Source organism: Pipistrellus kuhlii, unplaced genomic scaffold, assembly GCF_014108245.1.
Source record: "Pipistrellus kuhlii isolate mPipKuh1 unplaced genomic scaffold, mPipKuh1.p scaffold_m20_p_3, whole genome shotgun sequence".
NCBI classification, from domain to species: domain Eukaryota; kingdom Metazoa; phylum Chordata; class Mammalia; order Chiroptera; family Vespertilionidae; genus Pipistrellus; species Pipistrellus kuhlii.
The window spans coordinates 76,158,395-76,181,996 of NW_023425529.1; the positions used below are offsets into that span (position 1 = coordinate 76,158,395).

The 23,602-nt window shown below is 37.1% G+C and overlaps 1 protein-coding gene across 1 annotated transcript in view; it reads right to left on the reverse strand.

Annotated features, from left to right (window-relative positions):
- EPYC (epiphycan) overlaps window positions 1-23,602 on the reverse strand; it is a 43,487-nt gene that overhangs the window by 15,269 nt on the left and 4,616 nt on the right. Inside the window, exon 3 of the mRNA XM_036456895.2 lies at window positions 282-450. Within this exon, the coding sequence (XP_036312788.1) occupies window positions 282-450 (169 nt within the window). The remainder of the gene's footprint in view (window positions 1-281; window positions 451-23,602) is intronic.

The window sequence follows — 23,602 nt, forward strand, 5'->3', positions numbered from 1 at the left end:
TTCTAGAAATGCATTCCATGCACCACAGAGATTTTGAGTAAAGACGTTAGACAAATATTTTCATTCCAAATCTTTGGTTATTTGAAAATTTTCATCATGCCTGAGCTAAATTATTCAAACTACTTTATATTTGAATACAAAATACATGTGCACCTCCTTGTTCAAACCTAGCCTATAAATTGCAAAACTTTCTCCTCGGGTGATGTGGATTCTCTAGAGATTTGGCGCTCAGCAATTTAAAGGGTTGAGCAAATGGACTTAGTTGCATTGATGGAACTGACCTTCACTGGTTTGTGGACCAAGAACCCTGGTGAATTCAGGTTCCTGTGGGGAAAATCCATCAATCAGCCTGGGGGTGGACTCCTCCTCTTCCTCTTCTGCCTCCTCTGGCTGTGGGGGCGGGGTGAGGAGCTCTCTGTTCCCTGAAGGCATCATTGTTGCTATTTCAATCTGAAAAAGAACAGAATTTGATCGCAATCTCAATTACCCTGGGTCTGTAAAGCAGATTTCAGATGCATTCATGTTTGCCACAAGAGGGGACTCATGTTCTGAAGTTCAACACTGTGACCGGCCTGCTTGCCTAGGAGAGCACATGTGGTTCCAGTTACTGCTATTGTTTTTAATTAGTTTGCTTCTTAAAGCTTAGTAATAGTTTCCAATGTCTTCTTTGGGGGATGGTTCTTGCACTTTTAAACATCTTTACATACTTTTTATTCCGTAAGTTAAAAAAAAAACACACCAAATTTATTGTTTTCTAAATACATACCATTGCAAGAATGCATAATTGTGTGAGATTCAGATTCACCCAGAACTGTGCAAAGTCCCCTTTCCCTTGCCACCCTAATTCTGTTTTCCTTGAGGATAATAACCAATAAAAAATTGTGGCATATATTTCAGTCCTTTCATTCTTTGGTCCCTGGATTCAAATATTCTGTTTCTTTGCAACAACTTACGGTACACTTCTTCCAAATGTATTTTTACTGAAAAGTATTCTTTCTACTAAATTACAATATACAGAGACTATATAATTTGAAGATATGCCATTTTCTATACACTTTCAATATTATTTTGAATAACAAGCATTATCAATGATATTTGGGAATGTTAAAATTGACCTTTTTAAGAGTTTTGACAATAAAAGGCATTAAAAAAACACTAATTTTTCGGGGATTGTATTTTAGATTAAACATGCTTTTCTCTTCTTAGATGCATATTATAAATAATGTTAGTGCATCTAAGATCACTGTTTGCATTTAGAATAACCCCTTACTCTCAACTCCCTTTCCTTGTCTCAATGTCATTTGTATTAATAAATATCTACCTTCCTGATGACCTTGTGACCTTGGGCAGGAATTTTGTTCAAAACAATTGTTTGGCAACATGTCAGATTCACCTACAGGGGCCTAGTTTTCCCATGGCATTCCCAGAAAAAAACAGATTTTTCTTTTAGCAGACTGACACGGCCTATTTATTCTTTCCACCCTTCTTTATTTGCTTTCATTAAATAAGCAAAAACAAACAAAAACAAAAAAACACACACAAATTACTTTCTAATTTTTTTAATGTCAAAATTATATGCAAGCTATTACTTCCATCTGTAAAATATGTACATAATTAGGGCAGATATTTTATGAATAGTTTAGATAACAACAGTTTATTTTTATTAATCTTCACCTGTTTGGGTTTTTTTTAATTAATATTCACCAATATTTTTTCCATTGGTTTGTGTGTTGTTGTTTTTTTCCTTAAGAGAGAGAGTGGAAGGTAGGCAAGTGCCTCGGCCAGGGCTAGGTATTGAACCAGCAACTCAAGTATGTTCCCTTGTTAAGGAATCAAACCCATAACCCATCATTTTGTGGGTCAATGCTCCAACCACTCAGAAACAGAGGCCAGGGCAACAATAATATTTTAAAGATACACTTATCCAATGCTATTTTTGATAAAGTTGAATGTATTGCTCCACAAAATATATTTAGTTTTTAAAAATAATTACCTAAACTTTCTTTTGTCAATGCACATTTCTGAAGTGTGTCTCCCTCTGGGCTTCTGCAGAGTCTCTTCCTTTCAGATCTTCCTAAACTGTGCTACAGTGGCTCCATTCTTTCTCTGCCTCTCCAAGCTTACTAGATGGTACATTCTCAGTTAGGGCATATAGTGTTATACCTCAAGGCATAATATACAACCAACAAGTACTTATTGAATACAATATAAAAAGTTTGCTTGTCCAGAATATATCTAACCCACAGCTCTCTGCTTAATTCTAGAAATCTTGCTGAGAAGAATCAATGACTGTATAAATGCTTACTTTAATATATTTAGAGCATGAAATCAAACCAAAAGCAAATTCTACTGCATTTGGTGCATTTGAAGCCATGCGTGAAGATATCATGGCCATAAATCTCCAGTTGAGAATATTGGGTACATTCTTTAAGCAGAGAGACAGATGGGCTCCATCTGCAAGGCCAGAATGAGGCAAACACAGAAGGAATGGATACACAGAGAGACCAAAAGGAGGCTCCAAGAGGAACGGAAATTGAGACAGATGTTTCATGGGATAGAGGCAGCCTAAGGGGAGATACACATTCCAGACAAGTTGCCTTGAATCCTTGGCTTTATAGAAAAAACATTTGCACATATTTTTAATGGATAATTGTTTTTCCACTGATTTGATGTGAAGCTGAAAGATCTCACTTGTCATCCACTATCAGGAGGTGAAACAGCTTTTGTGTTTATCAGAAACTGTTTTGTTCATGCTTACTTGCTATTAAAATGGCAATATTGAACAACTTTTTAAGAGCAAAGAAAAGGAATGCCTTCTTGGTTCAGCAAAATAGCAGAACCATACATGCAAAGCACTGTGCCTGGAGAGCATTATTGTCACTACTGCATAGAAGTGATTCAGCCATTCTATCTTTGTTTCCTCTCATACCAATTTTCATAAGGCGACATGGGTGTGAGGCAAGGAAATGAGTCATTAATACAAAAAGCTCTCCCTGTGGCAGACTTTTATGCTTATGCTGCAGAACCTTAAATTTGGGAATAAACACAAATGGCCAGAATACATCCCTGCCTTTTTTTCTCAAGCTGCAATTGATAACACACAAGTGCAAACATTTATAACTGAGCATCTGATATCAGTATCCATTTTTTCTTAGATTATCTTCATTCTTTTTTTATACCCTCTATTTTACCCTGATTTGCTTCTTACTGAATTGACTTTTTATTTTTTAATTACATTTCCCTAAAGTTTAAAAGCAGAATATAAAGGGTCACTCCTACATATGACGTTGAGCTTAGTCATTACTGTACTTGCATATCTTAGATCTGTAGATAATTTATGTTCTGATAGATGATGCTTAGGAGTACATTTCATGTTCATGAAATGAAAGAATCTACCTATACTAAAGATGACAAATGCTTAGTCCACAGAGAGTGACATGGGTAGAGTGAGATCTAACCTCTCGAATGAGGTCCATGTCAGCCTGAAAAGATAAGAGGGCCAAGAAGCATCCTTAGGCCTGCCTCAGTCTCCATATCATGCGCAGCCTTGACTCTATGTAAGCAAGCCAGCACCTCATTATTTCTTAGGGTAAAGAGGACTGAAATGACCCTGAAGTGTCTCAAAGTTTCTGCTACCTGAGAAATAAAGGATTTTTATAATAATATTTGCATTGTTGTTAATAATACTGCAGAAAAGTTGAAACTTTCATTCTCCCACAATCTGCAGAGTTTTCCACAGAAGAATCTTCCTGTAAAAGTACTCAGCACCATTTTAAGTGATTATAACATTTGGTTAAAAAGAATCTTAACCAAATCCATTTGTTCATTATCAAAAAGCCCACCTAAATGATTTAGTTTACTACATTGCTACCATTAAGTTTACTAAATTTATTTGCCTTCATTTCAGAGTAAAAATGTGAAAAAATAGTGTTCAGAAATGGCGGTCACATTTCCTCCTGATTGCCTTGTTTGCCAAGGAATGCCTTCAAGACAGACTTCTTGTTGGACATGCTGACCACTCCTGTTTAAAATGATTACAAATCGCCTAAGCCGGTTTGGCTCAGTGGATAGAGCGTCAGTCTGTGCACTGAAAGGTCCCAGGTTCGATTTCAGTCAAGGGCATGTACATTGGTTGCTGGCACATCCCCAGTAGGGGATGTGCAGGAGGCAGCTGGTCAATGTTTCTCTTTCATAGATGTTTCTAACTATCTATCTCTCTCCCTTCCTCTCTGTAAAAAAAATCAATAAAATATATTTTAAAAAAATAAAAAATGTCATTCTTTCTCTCTGTCTACTACCACCACCATAATCTATGTTATTGTGCTCTCTTGCTGAGAATAGAGCAACGATCCCCTTCTAGGAAGTTGGGATTTTCTTCAGTATACATTCACACTAAAGTGAGAATAAACTCTGAAAAAGACAAAATTAGTGTCAACCCATCCTTAAAATCCCCCCTTTTTTAAATATTTGAAATCTTTATTGTTGAGAGAATCACAGATGTCCTCCAAACCCGATTGTCCCCTGCCACTTGGTTCTCATATATGTCCATAGGAAATGCCAATATGCATGTAAGTTCTTTGGTTAATCTCTTTTTGACACCCTTCCTGTTCTCCGCAAGATCTGTCATTCTTTTCTATGTTTCCATGCCTCTGGTTCTATTTTATTCATCAGTTTATTTTGTTCACTTGATTCCTTGTTCATTCATTCATTTATTTAGACTTTTAGATTCAATTGTTGACAGATATAAATTTATTGCCATTTTATTTTTTATATTTTTCTTCTTTTGTTACCTAACAAAAGATAAATGATATAGATTTTGATGTTGTATATGGGAATACAGGGTAACTATATATATTTGCCATTACATTCCCAGCTCCTATCCCATTGTGTCTAGCAATTAGTAGGCTGAGTCAGTAAAGGTAAACAGTGACAATTTTTGATACTTTAAAGGGTGCTTTGGATATCAGAGTATAAAATATTTTAACCTTGCATGAGAGAGCAGGTATGAAAAAGGATTAGTTATGGCTCAGACATCTTCATGTCTGCCAATGGGCCTTCATTGTAGGTACAAACATGTTGTGAATGGAAACTAAAGGAGATGTGCTTTGACTTCATTGGGTGAAATTGGTTCAGCTACTGCTGATCCAAGGATATTGGTTGGGTGTGGTCTATATTTGAGGGAAAGGTGAAATTATGTACCTAGAGTAAGAGTTACTCCATTGCACAACTCTGAGAGGCACAATTACTTTGCACAGATACTCTCTACACTTCCTATAATTTGACTTAACATGCCAATGTAGGCAGAGATGGATAAATTTTTATTAATCTTTTCTTTGCTTGTATATAATTTGGGAATAAAGATAGCATGACAAATCTTTACAAAAAGAGAAAGTGTAAGTATATATACACTGAGATCCCAGTTGACTTAGTGATATTCATTGAGAAATAAAGATATAATTGCTGTTATTAGAATAAGAAAAATGCAGATTTTAGCATAATAAATAGAGTCAATGACAGAGTCATGGTAAGGTTCTCACCCTCTAAATTAAAGTAATTTTAGGTTGTTCTAATGATGCAAAACTGATCTTTAAGATGTACAATGAGGAGAGACTCTTACCCCCAAGTCCTTGGGTAAGCTTCTTGACTCTGATAATTAATGATGATAATGCAGTTAAATAAAAAATAAAAAAAAAGAAATTGAAAAAGATAGAAGCCTATGAAAATTCAGTTTAGGGAAAGAGTTTGTTGTTGTGACTAACACTGCTAGAGGGAAATATTAAATACGTTGAACATAAACAATATAATCACTAAAGAGGTCATATCTGACATGGAGAAAAAAGATTTCAATTGCTGTTATCATGAGTTAGCTGAAAATAATTGTCATGGGCTAAATACTCACTGTATATGAAAATCTTCCCATTTATTCTAATGTCACTCTCAGAACAACTCTATGTAGAGGTGCAATAACTGTGCACGTTTGGTATATTTGTAAGTAGAAGAAAAGAGACGGAAGAACTAAAGAAATTGCCTGAGGTCACACAGCTTCTAAGCAGTCAAGATTACAGTTTGAATATAATCAGTCCTGCCATAAGACAACTTCACTTCCTTAATTTTGCTTCTGTACTCAGCCAAATAAAATTCCTCTGAATAATTTAGCTATTTATTATGAGAAAGAAGCTCTGGATAAAGGAAGTGAGCATTATCCTTAATAGGAAATGACTACTCACATTATAAACTAATTAATGGGCTATATTTTCATATTTTAAGCCTCATAGGTTTTTTGCCAAGTATAATTTATCAACCTACAGTCTGATCTGATCATAGCTGATCATGGATGAACCTGAAGGCTGAAGACTGTACCAGGGCCATGGAGCCCCATGGGGACACCTGGCAGTCAATCAATCTTCCCCTGAAATTGACAGGTATGAAAATATCACATAATATTAATAGAGGTGGGTTGTAGAATTTAAGCAGCATTTATTATAATTTTCTCTCGCTTTTGTGAAAAATATTATGTCAGAATGAAACTTCAGCCTATTGAAACATGATGGCTGAGACAATTCCATGCATTCACTCACCAAACTGTTTCATTTTCCTCCTGGGGATTCAACTAACATATATTTTCCACTTTCTTTGAGTCTAGATTGGGTCATGTGGTAAGTTCTGGCCAATGGAACAGAAGAGGAAGTAACATGCCACATATGGTCCTAATCAGAAAGGCACAAGTATACTTTCCTTACATTCTTTCCTTCCTTCAGTCTGTCAACAGAAGATACCACTGTAAACCCACAGTCTTAAAGTGAAGATGGGGAAAGTGTAGCACGAAAGAAGTTTGAATTCTTGCATAACCACTGGGAGGACAGTAAACCTATTGACCTGTACTGGACAGTCCAGTCAGCAACATGTCATTTTTAATTTTGTCAAGCCCTTGGGATTTTGGAGTTGTTTGTTACAGCTGCTAATGTAATTTGCCCTAATATAGACCTTCTCAAATTTTGTTTTCTTATCCATTTTCTAATTATACTGAGAGAATATTTTTACTATCAATATTTACCTAGCACATGCCATTAACGTTAGAAAAAAAAATTAATGTACTTTTTTGTGTGTGTCTTTCATATTCTCTCTGATTTCTACTGTGCAAGCAATTGTTCTTTTAGCTTGGTTTCTTGGTGTAGTACTTCCTGAAATATTATACCACCAAATTTGAATAAATTAACCATATTTGAACTTCTTTACTTTTGAATACCAGTATTTTATTAAATGAAGTAAAAATTAATAAATCTATATAGCCGAAACTGATTTGGCTCAGTGGTAGAGCGTCGGTCGGCTGACTGAAAGGTTCTAGGTTCGATTCCAGTCAAGGGCATGTGCATTGGTTGTGGGCACATCCCCAGTAGAGGGTGTGCAAGAGGCAGCTGGTCGATGTTTCTCTGTCATCAACGTTTCTAGCTCTCTATCTCTCTCCCTTCCTCTCTGTAAAAAAAATCAATAAAATATATTAAAATAAATAAATAAATAAATCTATATAATTAATAAATGTCTCAGGCCAAAGACCAAAATTCATGATTTTCTGTTTAAATCAAAATAATATAAAATCATAACATTTGATATTGACTTGCTAGAATATTATATATATAGATTTATGAAAAAATATAAATGCTCTTTATAGGTTTTGTAAATACATATCCTAAGGTATTGTTGTTATTCTTCATGAATTCATAACTTTAGATGGTAATGCTTCATTGTATTTAATGCAATGTTTAACTAAAAAATTCAATGCAGAAGTAACAATAGCTGATAATGTGAATGTTTCCTGTAGTCATACCCTCTCTAGGCTATGTTTCTTTTGCAACCTCAGCCCCCCCTTTTTTTTTTTTATTGTTGTTCATATATTTATTTTCTCTATTTTTGTTGCCAGAATGATTCTTAGTTCTCTGAAAGATTTCCCATGTCAGTTTTATCCCAGTTTATGCAGAATTCCATTCATCATCATCCCTTTAGGCTCCAGATACTTAATAGGTTTTCACTATCCAATTTTCATAAATGTATCATCTAGTTCTAATTGAATTTTCCCAAATAATGTTGGTGAGGAACTTTGGCAAAGGCTGTAGCAATATTATCTAAAAGCTGAGTCAGTTCATGTTCCCTTTACCCTTATTGTCCTTGTTCCCCATGTAAGGATGCCAGAAGGACAATTTAGTGTAGGCTGAAATCAGCAATCTCATGAGAAGGGGACAGGGGCGGGGAGTCCATCACAGTAATTGAAACAAAGCAGTTGGACTGAAAAACAAAAAATTTGATCCTTCCAAGCTTTAGCTCTTTATTTTTATGTTGGAGTAATTTAGTATTACTTTTTTTTTAAGTTTTTATCTTTTTCATCCTAACATAAACTAAATTGTTCCTTCTAACACAGCCTTTATTGAATCACAAAATATAATAAACCATGCCTTTTAATATGCAGAAATTCTCTGCATAAAACTGCTATTCACTGGTGATAAAGATGATGATGATGTATATATTATCATAGAAAAACGTGTATTTATAGAGGTTACCCCAGGGAGGAGCAACTTAGAGCCAATTAATTGCCTTTGGAAGGGATAATAATTACATTAGCATTAATTTTTTTCCTACTGCTCAGTATCAGCGGTAAAGCCTTGCAAAATTTTATAATTTTAGAAGCCTGGCTTGATTTCTCAGAGGCATATTATTTTAAACAAATTCAAAAGAGTGCCTACCTGAACCCTCTCATTGCCACCGATATATTCTCTATAGTCTCTGCACTTTCTTGAGAAGAGGAGCTCTTACCCTTTGTGACAGCATGGATGGGTCTAAAGAGTATTATGTCAGCGGGGATCGGTTTGGCTCAGTGGATAGAGCATCAGCCTGCAGACTGAAAGGTCCTGGTTTTTGATTCCGGTCAAGGGCATGTACTGTGGTTGCAGGCACATCCCCTGTAAGGGGTGTGCAGGAGGCAGCTGATCGATGATGCTCTCATCAATGTTTCTTACTCTCTATCCCTCTCTCTTTCTCTCTGTGAAAAATCAATAAAAATATATTTTTAAAAAAAGAGAGTATTGGGTCAGACAGAAAAATACAATTACCATATGATTGTATTTATACATGGGATCTAATGAACATAAAAAGCTGATTCACAAATGGAACAAGAGGCATGGAACAGACTGACAGATGTTAGAGGGGAAAGGGTGGGGAGACTGGATGAAGTAAGGTGAACATATTAGCCGAAGAATGTATATGCATAACCCATAGACACAGACAACAGTGTGGTGGAGGCTGGAGAGTGGGGGCTGGGAGTGGGGGTACTGGGTAGAGGTGGATAAAGATGGGGGAGGTTTGGAGGACATCTGTATTAGTGTCAATAACAAATTTACAAACCAAAGATTGTTGATGATATAGAGCCAGGGCAAATTACTCTAGGCAAATCAGCTCTATAATAGCATAAGGCAAAGGAAGGGCTGATTTCTAAGGAGTAAAATCTTTAAATTTGCTCTGGCCAATGTGGCTTTGTTGGTTAGGCGTTGTTCCATGCACCGAAGGGTTCAATTCCTGGTGAAGGCACGTGGCAAAGTTATGAGCTGAATCCCAAGTAGGGGGGATGCAGGAGGCAGCCCATAAATGTTGCACTTTCACATTGAAGTTTCTCTCTCTCTCCCTCTCCCTTCTTCTCTCTCTAAAAATCAATAAACTATTCTTTAAAAAAATATCTAAATTTTTTGCCTATCATCTATAATATTTTTGTGCTGATTAGCATGATAGGAATCATTCTGCCAATAGGAGAAGAATTATTAGATTCTATGATACTCCTTTCTTCTTTAAATACCAAAAGGAATTTATCCCCTTGAATCTCCATTCTATATATGTTTTAGATTCCATATAGTTATAGCAGAGGATTTTTATCTAATCATCCAAGATTTTATTTCTTTTTCATATATACGTCTTTTATCAAAGTTTTGATAACTCCCATAAAAAGAAAACACACTTACAAAGTTATTTGACCTAGCTGCAACATTTTTTAGATATATTTTCTTTGTCCTTCTCATATGTGTTGTATGTAAAAAATCTATATTTTCTTATATACCATTTACCTCTTTAAAGACCACATTGAGTTTGAGGTTGGCATGACATCACTGTGATTAACCTTTAGGACCACCTATCTGTATCTTATCTTGTATAATCCGATGGTTAGCAACATTACCAAGCAATGATTTTTTAATGATTTTAATGCTTGTGTGTATGGACCTTAACAAACACAGTATAAGCCTCTCTGTTCCTAGCAAATTCTTTACTTGCCTTAGGAGTGTCAGAATAAGAAATCTATGGAATTCAGAAAGATCCAGAGAAACTTAGGCATATTATAGAAGGGCTAGGCAGGACAATACGACAGGCCAAGTCCAATCCTGGATTGAAAATTAGATAATAGGAGATTATATAACTCAGAAAAATGAATATATTCTAAAAGTTCCTTGAACAATGTTACTTTTGGCAAATTTATTTATAATTTATTCATTTTTTATCTGACTCCATAAAATATGCTACAAGACAAAATCTAGAGGACTATGTTAGAAAAACAAAAGTCCAGACCAGTAAGAGAAGAGAAGGCACTCATTTAGCACACAGTACTAGAGAAGTAAATGGGCTGCATTGAAAGGCCCAGGAGCACAGATGATAGTATAGGGAAGGCTTAGGAGTGGGGAGTAGGAGCTGGACAAATGGGAGACATCTGTTATGCTACCAACAATAAAAATATTTTTCATAAGAAAAGCATATTAAACTGGTTAAACAAAAATAGTAAATGACTCACACTGCAAGAATAGCTGAGCAAAGTCAAACAGTAAAACTGAGACCTAGCCCCAGAGAGTCTGATTGAAATAGTCTGGGTGTGGCCCAGGCATTAGGATTTTTAAAAACTTTAGAAGTGATTCAAATATATGGCCAAGGTTGCAAACCACCACACTAAAAGGGAAATTTATCCTGCAGACCGAGATGTCAGAGACAAATGCTAATTAAGTTTTGGAGCAGTGAAATGTTAACTTTTGGTGGGAATATCGTAGAAGGATTGTTTTTCATTAACATCCCAAGAGCTACACAGAAACATCCGTGTCAGTTCAGGAATCTGCTGAGGTTGATTCTTCAACTGAAAAATATCACTGGGAAACATAGAAACTCCCTGGGAGGTGAATTTTGTGAATTGCATAGCAGGAGGCAAAGGTGGAAGCCAGAGGGGCACATGGCTTCCAGGCTGCAGAATCCCCCACCCCAAACACTGAAAATTCTTGGTTCCAAGAGAGCCTGTCACTTGACAGACACAAAGCCCATGCTGCATCAGGTGCCAGAAATCCAGGGCTGCAGAAAAATGGATTTGGGGATGCAGAAAATAAAATCAGAAAGAAGCTTCCAGTGGACCTGGTGACTGGGCCTGCCCTGCCACTGTATGCTTAAAAACTGTGCTTGAAAACAGGAATATCTCCAGTGCTACCCTGCGATGAAAGCCATGTGGTTTCTTAATTCAGAGTTGCTTGTATCCTTTGTACATCAGAATGAGCAGAGGGTTTGTTAAATCCCCCCAATGCTGGCCCCTCCTCTAGAGTTTCGGATTCATTAGGTCTGAAGTGGGACCTGAGAATTTGCATTCCTAACCTTCTCCCAGGTTATGAGAATGCTGGCAGTTCAGGTATCACACTTTGAGAATGACTCCTTTAACAATGGTAAAATAGGGCCAAAATGGAACTCCTGATGGGAAAGTTCTCCAAATTGTGTTTGAGCTCAAAGTTTACAGACTAGAAACAATGAACATAAGCTGACCAACATCTGGATGAGGCTATAGCCTCAGTTTCCACCAAGTCTTCGTGGGTCTCTAGCAGCACTATGTATTGATTTTGGGGTTCTACTTTTGCCTATAATAACTAATATAGAGAGTCAAATTAACTTGTTCTTTAAATTTGATGGGGGTTAGGGTCAGTGTTGGGATAATATGTGTGCAATGAATGCTTCATTCTCTTTAAATATCAAGATCATGGGAGACTTTGCAGTGAACTAATAATGTATGTGCCCCTGAAGGAAGTACATTTGTATCTGGAAAAGTCCACTCAGACTACAGTTATTAAAAAACATCCAGCTTGACTCAAGCACTAAGGATCTGTCTAGCTGAGATGAAACAAAAGCAAATGGAGAAGTGGTATTTGGACTACATATTCTTTGGACTTTTAAATCACAAGGCAAGCAATTCTGAATTCATACTTCAAACTCTTTAGATTTGAATAAGTTTTTACTTTAATTTGCAAGAGATGCTAATCTGTAGTCTTTTATCTTTCCTCAAAAACTTCATGGAAGTAAGGGAGTTATATATAAATTTGTGTCAGCATTATGTTTCTGTAATTGTATTTTTGGAGTATAGTTACTTTGCATTTGATTTTCTTGCAGAACTTCTCATAAGCTTTGTTACTAAATAATATGGCTTGATATAATTTGAGATGGAGCAAAGAGCTGGGAATGAAAGGTTAATCTTAAGAACCAAGAGTTCTTTGAGATAAATTCATTGATGCTCTCAGATCCATGTCAGAGACATCTGCAATCAAAATCTACAGACTGCCAGGGGATATGTACAAGTGGTAGTTGGCATGGGGGTAGATCTCAGGAAGGTATGAGCATGACTGTCTAATAAAGAGGTTGATTTTCTCTCTTGAAGGTGAGAGCAGTATTGCATGCCATGATTAAGCCTGATGGCTTGAAAAGAGACCCTTCTGGGAGGTGGGTGCATCCTCTGTTGGCTCCTTTACTCACCCTTCCTGGAAAAGGAAAAATGACTGGGTGAGTGGAAGAATAGGCCTAGGCAGTTCGCCCAATTTCAGGTAGTTGCCTGCCCGCTGAGAGCATGCTTTCTGTTTTGCCCCTCCAGGCATGTACTAACATTTACTGAATCAGGCACTGTTCTGAGGCCTGTGATAGAGTGACATTTTCTGGAACCCGTTACCTAGTCTATGTCTGGAGTTTTGTATTAGGAATCTCATAGTTGCTTCAGACCTAAGTCATACATTTCAGTCTAGATTTTATCAGCAATATAAGAAAGATACTTTAAACTCATTTGTCTGAGCCCCATTTCTGTCTCTCAACTGACAATGAATTTAATTAGGGTTTAGGATGAGCATGTATCTGGTCCCTTAAAACCTAATACTTATTTCTTAGAAAAACTTTAATAGCACACATATTCATATGTGTTATAACACAAAATAGTATATGTTACTGATTCTTGGTTTCATATTACAGTATATTCCCAACTCTTATTTTTAACTTGCCTCATTTTCTTAATTTATATTTTATACCATAATATAGCATAAACATAATAAATAATAAATAATATATGTTATTATGTACAATAAAATGCAATAAAATCTATATTATATATTTTATACAATGCAGTATTATTGTATGTGGATATGTTATCTGTATTTATTGAGATTTATATTTATTTTATATATTTATATATCTATTTTTGTACACACTGTAGCATTTCTTTCTTAAGTAACCTTAAATATTGTTCAAAAAAGGTGGTGGATAAACATATGAATAAATGGAAGTAATAAATTATATCTCAGATTTGTTGTAAGGCTGTGACTGATGATAAATCTGAGGACATACATTCTCAACATATATATGTGCATTTTTTAATGGAACTCATAGAAACCTTATGTCCCAATAGGTGACTAAAGATCTTGTTTACATTTTTTACTTCTTCTATTGTATGGAAATAGTATGTTTATAAGATGACTAGTCTGGGAGGTGCTGAGGGACAAGGAGGAACTTGGTCTTATTTACCTGCCCCTACTCTTCATCCTCAGCAAAAGATTGGTAAATGGATCTAAAGTGAACCCCTACCTAATGAAGTTAGCCTTCATTCCAGCTCAAATCGTATTGCTTTCATTGGAAAGACTTCAAGGCTATAAGTTAAACAGTGTACCAGTTTCTTATTTAATGTTCACTAGATATATTATAGATTGGAAGCTGATACTCAGGAGGATTATATGACTGCCGAAAGCCACACAATTTCTGTGACAGACCTGGGACTCACACAAAGGGAATATGACTCCAGAACCCATGTCACACACTGTGAAAAGCTGCCTCCCAAGTATAGAATAGGTACATACATGAGCAAACCCAAAGCCAGTGGTTTCTTTCACCATCTTTGCAGTGGATGTGCATTAATGGTTTAAGCCCAGGTAAAACCAGATTGGAAAGAAATTGTTCTTATCCATTTATTTACTTAATTTAAGATCCCCACTGTGCCAGTAAATTCATTCTCTCTCTCTCTCTCTCTCTCTCTCTCTCTCTCTCTCTCTCTCTCTCTCTCTCTCTCTCTCTCTCTGTCTCTCTCTCTCTCATTGTCTCTCTGCCCTCTCTTTAAAGCATTTTAAATCCAGAATGTTATCTGGACTTTTATTCTAGCATAGACTAAACTTTTTGTTAAACAAAACAGAATTTAAAAGTTCTCTTTCTCCCAAATTGTCCCACCAGTTGAAAATAAATAATGAAGCTATTTTGTGTTGTCACCATTATGTCAATGATTGTTTTCCAAACATATTAAAGGGCTCCAAACTGTTCATCCTGGGTTACTGGAGAATATCCTTATGGATTTCACACTAGCATGCAGATATGTTAAGCCCAATGGAATTTTGCTTTAAACGTAAGTCCAGTGCTCAAAGTGATTTAAGTGGTCCATATTAATTATCTAAAGAAATGTGACCATGAGCACTGGCAAAGAAAGCTGTATCTTATTTTCTGTTTTATCTTGAAAATGGATGAGGAAGAAATGAGTTTGGCAAAGATTGCTCAGTCCCCATATTTCTGACAAAGCAGCTTTCAGTTCAGAAGGATCATTTTACCTCTCTCTCCCTTAAATACTTTGACAGCTGAAGAGTTGCTTAGATATTATGTTCATTGTAATCACTAGAAAATTCTTGTTTTTCTGATTCCTAATAATCAAATTACTTAATTTCAAAGAAAAGAAACCTCAATATGAGACACAGCTAACAAAATTAAAGATTAAAGAGATGAAGCAGGAAAAGAATGGAGGTGTTTAGTGCCAAAGTCTCTCTGGTCTGGCATTAAAAGAATCTGGTTTGAATTTTGCTCTGAAACTTACTAGCTGAATAACCTTGGGCAAAATTCTGATCCTCTGTTGCTCATAAAAATAATAACAGTAATAATAATAATCATGTCTTATTTTAAGGGATAGTTATGAGATTTAACTTAGGTTTGTGGCTTCATAAATAATGTGTTATACAACTTCAAACACAAACATGCCATTGGCAAATTCTATTAGTGTTCTTTTTTTCTGATCTTACATAACTGTATATTCTGTGCTTCCCTTTTTTTAAGGTTCTCTCTCTCTTTTTAAGTTTTTCGAATGGTTTATCACTGGTTTTAACAGAAACATATGGAATATCAATCAGATAACATATTGAAAGCTCATCAGTAAAATTATCCCCTCCCGTCTTCCAGAGCCTCTTTCATGAAGAAGGATGAGGAGAAAGATTAGCTTTTTTTTTTTGCTTTTTCCCCCCCCACCATATCCTAAAACCCAAATTTAATTCAGGTTGATTAAAACTTTAACAAGTTACTTCTTCCAGTAAGAGATGTTTTATATGCAAACCACATATTTAAAACTTTGATACATATTGTGTAAATTATCCAAAATGAATCCTTTTTATTTTCATTTTTTTCAAAGTGTTAAGATTTTATTTACAAAGCTTCTTTGTTGTACAGAAAGTAAAAATGCTGTTATAGTCTTGGTGTAACTGGTAGCCACAAATGGTTAACTCACCAATCACACCTATCCACGCTACAGCAAGAGTCTTACACGAAAACCTAACAATACTTACAGTTTTGTTGAAGAGCAGTCCTCAAGCTTGTTGGTGAATTTCCAAAAGAGACTAAATGAATGAAACAGATGTCACAAGAGCTATTCTTTGGCTCTTTGGGTGGGTGGGTGTCCTGGAGAGTTTGTATAATAATTACCTTGATGTTTTTTATATTTCATTATCTAAACTGGACATTGATTTCTATAAGTAGTCCAAATTAATTTGAGTCTATCTAAATAATTTCTGGTGTTACAGGATATCAACATATATCATGAAATTATTTTGCCTGGTACCATATTATCTTGATGACAAGAGGAAAGAAATCAGTGCAGTTGTTAATTACAGCTGCCTTCACTGAGCTCTCTCATTCCTACAACTCTATTAAATTTGATTTATATTCTTTTGATGAAGCCTCTTCATCTACAAATGATATTTTAAAGCAGAATTTGTTTCAATAGAAGGTTTCTTAAACTATCTACTTATTTTCTCCGAGAGAAAAAATGGTCAATTATTATTAACTAGAGGCCCAGTGCATGAAATTTGTGCACAGGGGTGTGTGTCCGTTGGTCCTACCTGAATCCTTTCCAATCTGGGACCCCTCAAGGGATGTCAGACTGCCTGTTTAGGCCGGATCCCAGTAGGATATGGCCTAAATGGGCAGTAAGACATCTCTCTCACAATCCAGTTCTGCTGGCTCCCAACTGCTCACCTGCCTGACTTCCTGATTACCCCTTACCACTTCTGCCTTCCAGCCTGATCACCCCCTAACCACTCCCCTGTCAGCCTGATTGATGCCTAACTGCTGCCCTGTCAGCTTGTTTGCTCATAATCACCCTCCCCTGCAGGTCTGGTCACCCCCAACTTCCCTCCTCTGTAGGCCTGGTCACCCCTAACTGCCCTCCCCTATAAGCTTGATCACCCCCAACTGCCTTCCCTTGCAGGTCTTGTCCCTACCAACTGCCCTCCCTTGCTGAGCTGATTGCCCACAACTGCCCTTTCTTGCAGGCCTGGTCCTTCCCAACTGCCCTCCCCTGCTGGCCATCTTGTGTCCACATGGGGGCAGCCATCTTGTGTGTTGGAGTGATGGTCAATCTGCATATTATCTTTTATTAGATAGGATTAGATAGGATAGAGACCTGGGGCAAGGGTGGGGGCCCAGAAGGGTGTCCTGAAGGTTTGCCCTGAAGGGTGTCCTGGATCAGGGTGGGGGTTCCCTTGGGGCGTGGGGCTTAGGTAAAAGACCTGTGGTGGTTTGTAGGCCGGTCATGCCCCTCAGTAACCCAAGTGGAGACCCTGGTATCTGGGATTTATTTATCTTCTATAATTGAAACTTTGTGGCCTTGAGCAGAACCAAGCTTCCTGCTTGCTCCATGGCCACAGAAATTTTTGTTGGGAAATATTTATCTTCTATAATTGAAACTTTGTAGCCTTGAGTGGAGACCTTGGCCAGCTAGGGAGTGCAGAAAGCTTGGCTTCCTCCATTGCCTGGGAAACCCAAGACTCCTGTTTGTTCCATGGCTGCAGCCATCTTGGTTGGGTTAATTTGCATACTCACTCCTGATTGGGTGGTGGGTGTGGCTTGTGGGTATAGTGGAGTGATAGATAATTTGCATGTTACTTTTTTATTAGATAGGATATGTTTTATTAGCTATGTTTGTTGATTTATTAACATATAGCTTATCTCATCTCATATCTACCTCAGAAATTTATATGTGGAGATAAGGATCGCAGGAGAAGAAAGTTGGGGGAAATAATATGAAGTCAGGGAAGAATGAGGACAAAATCAAGCTCCAGGATTCTGAGCAAAATGACAACAACATTAAGTTACAAGAGGTAGAGCACAGAAAAGAAAAAGAAAAATTCCTTAAAGTTGCAGCTCCTCTTACACTGAGGCCTGAGAGAAATCTGTCCTCCACATCCTCATGAAGAGCACTATGTGGTATCATTGTCAATGCCCTCCACACTCTTACAACAAATGCTATCAAGTGTGCTCCATGGACTCCACAAGTCCACAGTATAACATTCTCTCTCTCCCTCTCTCTCTCTCTCTCTCTCTCTCTCTCTCTCTCTCTCTCTTTCTTTCTTTCTTTCTCTCTCTATCTCTTTCTTTGAAATCTTCACTTGAGAATATTTTTTCCCATTGATTTTCAGAGGGAGTGGAAGGGAGAGGGAAAGACAGAGAAAGACACCCACATGAGAGAGACACATTGATTGGTTACTTCCCGCATGCCCCCAGCCAGGGCCCGGAGCCTCCGATCAAGATATTTTCCTCTGTCCAGAGCTGAAACTGGGGCCCTTCAGTGTGCAGGCTGAAATTCTATCCACCGAGCCTGACTGGCTAGGGCTGCAGAATAACATTCTTGATGTTTCTTGAAGATTCAGGAACACAATTCAGTAAAAGAAATTGTAGAAGACTAAAATAATATAGAATAGGTAAGCCGTATAGGTGAGCCGAAGTCCAATGGTCTGAATGGAGCCAAGAAAATTTTATTCTAGGGATGGAAGTTTACTTTCTTCAGCAGAGTCACTGAGACCTTTTCTGGGTAAAATAAATTAGTAATGAGCAGAAATAATTTTTTTTTTTTTATACTTAAGAAGCACGGACAATCTATAACTCCCAAAATATGCATAAACTTGGAAATGCCAACTTCCTACCTTGGTCAAAAACACAATCTCAATTTAAACCACTCAAAAAACACGAAATCTTAAACTATATGGTTTTCTGATGAACTCTTTAAGGCTAATAACAAAATTTTCCTTGGATCCTATGCCACCAAATATGTAATATATATACAGGGTAGGGCAAAAGTAAGTTTATAGTTGTGAGTACATGAAACACAGAATTTATCCTTGTGTTATTATTTATTAATTGCATTATTTTCCATATGAACAAATGTAAACCTGTTTTTGCTCTACCCTGTATATATGCTATTATATATGTAAGGATAATAAAATAATACACACTTATGTTATTGCCCATAACTTAGGTATATGTTGGAGATTAGCTATTCGCAATTATTCTTTGAAGTAGTGAGTTGTAAGCCATTCTTCCTTATAGTAATTAGATAATATAGAGTTAAGTAATTATTAGAAGTAAAGGTTACTTCTAGTTCACAGTACTCACCCATAAAAGACTGGCTTTCTTTCTCTTTTAGGAGTGTTGGAGCACTTGACATTCAATTAAACTAAAACCAATATCAAGTCAAAAGAACAACTTACAAAATGGTAGAAAATGGAGGGTGGTAATATTCCTTTATTAATCTGCTAAAGATTATTTTCTGATATGAGAAGATAACATCATTATGATTTGTGTATCTGTACAATCTTATTCAAGTTACTTGCTTGCTCTTTTTCTCTATATCTTTATTCATTGGTAATAATAGTAGTGTTTCATAGTTTTGTTGTGAGAAGTTAAGGAGATAATGTGAAATGTGAAATGCCTAGAACAATATCTGACACATTATAAGCACTCAATCAAGATTAATTATTATTTATCAGAAAGCAAAACATAATCTATATTTCATCATATGGCTTATAATTGCATCTTATTTATAACATTAATTAAAATAAAAACTCAAGTTTGGCTAATTGACCAGTTAAACCATTGAACTCACCAATTCAAGCCTTGAAGCAGTAAATTCAAATTTGGTTTTCAGAAGAAATTAATTATTGCATCTTTATTAGTTTTCTATTGCTGCATAATAAATTCTACAAACTGAGCAGCTTAAAACTATACCCATTTATTAATTGTCTGGATCAGAAATCCAGACCTGGCCTGACTGGATTCTCTCTTCAGAGTTTCACAAGGTCAAAATTAAGGTGGTGGCCAGGTCTGTGACTTCATATGGAACTTGGGAGTTTTATGCATCTATAGGACTAAGGTCCCTCTAAGCTTGCTGGCTATCAGCTTCTCTCAGAATCTAGAGACTTTTGCATTCCATGCTGTGTGAACCCATCTATCTTTAAAGCCTGCAATAGTTTCCCTTGTACTGAATTTCTCTTATGTTTCAAATTTGTTTTTATAACTTTAAGACATTGATTTAAAGGTTTATTAGTTTAGGTCTGTCTGACCAAGATAATCACCTTATAAAGAATATTATAAACATAAACTAATTACCAGTGATCTACAAATAAATTCATGATGTGAAAAATTATGGAGTGTGTGGACACACCAGGGGATGGGGCATTTAAGGGACATCATAGAATTCTGCTTATCACATATGTCAAAAGCCTTGAGGATTAATGATTTAAAGCCTGGAACAAAAGATCTATTTTATTGGCCTAAGGAGCCAAGTCTCAAAATACATAAGAAAAAAACTGGCATTGGAAGCATTTGGTCAATTGTCTCATAAATTTAGTTTTAGAATATAAGTTGACCTTTCTACAAGTAAAATTAATGTTAGGCTAAAATAATGTGTCAGGTACTGTTCTAGTCATTTCACATGCATTATCTCCTTAACTTCTCACAACAAAACTATTCAGCACTATTATTATTACCAATGAATAGATATAGATAGAGAGAAAAAGAGCAAGAAAGTAACTTGAAAGTACTTTGTCTTGGCATTGAGGACAAGTGTGAAGAACCTGATCCCACCATTTCCCAGGTGCTTTATTTACCATCAATTTTTCCATCAATTGTATCATATTTGGGTATATTACCAGTGTTTATTCAAAAAGTATCACATAGGATCAAGAACATGGGGAACAACTGACCTTAATTTTAAAGATGAGATAAATAATCTTACCAGGAGTCACCAGAGTATTAATTTCAAAGACTACCTTCAAGAAGTTAAGTCACGAGTACCCATAGTTTAGAATCCATTCACACGACTGGGTCTAATGACTTTTTTCATATCTTCTGATGAGGAATTAATTATATACAAGCTCTTTGTTTGTTTGTAAAGCAATGTATATAATAATTTGTTAATATATAAGCTAAAGTTCTTTAGAATTTTGTTCCTCTTGTTATCTTATTTGTCATATTTTTTTGGACTTTTTACCATAAATGGTGGATGAATGGTTTGATTGATTTTGATTAAAAAAAAATAATAATAATATATATTATTATTTATATTTATTAATATATATATATATATATATATATATATTAATAAATATAAATTATATAATAAATTCTACAAACTGAGGAAGGGAGAGGGATAGAGAGCTAGAAACATCGATGTGAGAGAAACATCGATCAGCTACCTCCTCCACACCCCCTACCAGGGATGTGCCCACAATTAAGGTACATGCCCTTGACTGGAATCGAACCTGGAACCCTTCAGTCTGCAGGCTAATGCTCTATCCGCTGAGCCAAACCAGTTTTGGCTTTATAATATATCTTATTTTTCATGGAAAGGAAAGAAAAGGGGTGGAGAGTTAGAAACATTGATGAGAGAGAAACATTGATGAGAGAGAAACATTGATCAGCTGCCTCCTGCACAGCTCCTCCTGCACAGCTCCTACTGAAGATTTGCCCACAACCAAGAGTATTTTGATAGAATTGTCCTTGACCAAAATTGAGCCTAGGATCCTTCAGTCCACAGGCCAACGTTCTATCCACTAAGCAAAACTAGTTAGGGCATGATTGATTTTTGTTACTGGACAAACCTTCTATTTAAAAAAAATTATGTATAGCTTATATCTTTAAATGTGTTATATGATCGTACCATATATATATGTACGGTCATATATATATATCCTTTCTGATAATAGAGTAATATGCAAATTAACCACCACTTTGCTACACCCACAAGCCATGCCCACCAGCCAATCAAAGTGAGTATGCATATTGACCCCAATCAAGATGTGGCCACAGAGAGCAGGAGAGAGGCTTGGGTTTCCTTTGCAATGGAGGAAGCCAAGCTTTCCACACACCCTGGCAGGTCCAGGCCTCCATTCCAGGGTATAATGTTTCAATTATAGAAGGTAAATAAATTCCAACAGAAATGGTGGCAGCCACAGAGCTGGAATAGCAGGAGGCTAGGCTTGCCCTGGGACAATGGAGGGAGCCAAGCTTCTGCAGCCCTGGCTGGCTCAGGCCTTCACTCCAGGCTACAAAGTTTCAAATATAGAAGGTATAAATTCCTACAGAAATGGCTGCCACCAGGGAGCGAGCAGGAGGGTTGGCTCCGCTCCGGGATACAAAGTTTCAATTGTAGATGATAAATAAAGCCCAGATACCAGGGCCACCACTTGGGTCAGTGGGAGCATAGCTGGCCTACAAATCAACACAGGCCCCTCACCCAGGCTGCCCACACACCAAGGAAACACCTATCCATGCACCAGGCCTCTATACTATCTAATAAAAGAGTAATATGCAGATAGACCATCACTCCAACACACAATATGGCTGCCCCCATGTGGTCAAAGATCCTGCCCCCATGTGGAGACAAGATGGCCACCACAAGATGGCCAGCAGGGAAGGGCAGTTGGGAGCCACCAGACCTGCATGGGAGGGCAGTTGGGGGTGATCAAGCCTATAGGGGAGGGCAGTTAGGGGTGACCAGGCCAACAGAGGAAAGAAGTTGGGGGCAAACAGGCTGGCAGAGGAGCAGTTAGGCATCAATCAGGCTGGGATGGGAGTGGTTAGGGGGTGATCAGGCTGGCAGGCACAAGTGGTTAGGGGCAATCTGGAAGGCAGGCAGGCGAGCAATTAGGAGACAGTAGTCCTTGATTGTGAGAGGGATGCCCAACTGCCCATTTAGGCCCGATCCACCCTTTGAGGGGTTCCAGATTAGAGAGGGTGCAGAATGGGCTGAGAGACACCCCCCCCTCTCCCCTGTGCACAAATTTAGTGCACTGGTCCTCTAGTATGTATATCTTTTTATATCATCTATCTACAAGTTGGTTTTCTAATCTGATTTTATCACAAAAAGTTGTTAAATCAGGGATAATTATATATTTTGATCAACCACAGTGATTATTAATGGCTCTCTGGAGCCCTCAGTTGTTAGGATTCTGAGTTTAGAGAGACCTGTGTGAAAATCAGGGATACTTGTATAAGGTAAGGACTGGGATATATAAGAATACGATGTCACATTTTTGGTACCTTGAAGGAAGGTTGTTATTCCAGAATAAATGAGTACTGAGGAAAGGTTGTATACTAAATTATCTATTCTAATAAAAGGGTATTATTCTAATTAGACAGGGTGGCCAGCCATCTTCCGGATGTCTGACTTCCTTTCATAAAAAGCCATGGTGGTGGAGGGCTGAGGCAGAGCAGGCCAGTAGGTGAGGGCAGTTGGGGGCCATAAGGCTGGCAGGGGAGGGCAATTGGGAGCTATCAGGCCAGCAGAGCAGGGTAGTTGGAGGCCATTGGGCTGGCAGAGGTGGTTAGGGGCGATCAGGCAGGCAGGCAGGCAAGTAGTTAGGAGCCAGCGGTCCCGGATTGTGAGAGGGATGTCCCAGATGGGAGAGGGTGCAGGCAGGGCTAAGGAACACCACCCTCTGTGCACAAATTTCTTGCACTGGGATTCTAGTTTTTAATAGATATATTTATTAGCTTATTTTATTTGGTAGCAGGAACAATTTGAGAATCTCATGAGAATGTGTAGGGCCAGCTAAGCAGCAAAATGCATCCTGATAGCAAGAAATGGCTTAAAAGAAGTCTGCAGATAAAGCTCATTAATGCCACATTTTGCCCAAAGCAACCTTGGTTTCAAGTAACATTTTTTATTATTATTATTATTATTATTATTATTATTATGCATTTGTTCTTAAAGGAATCA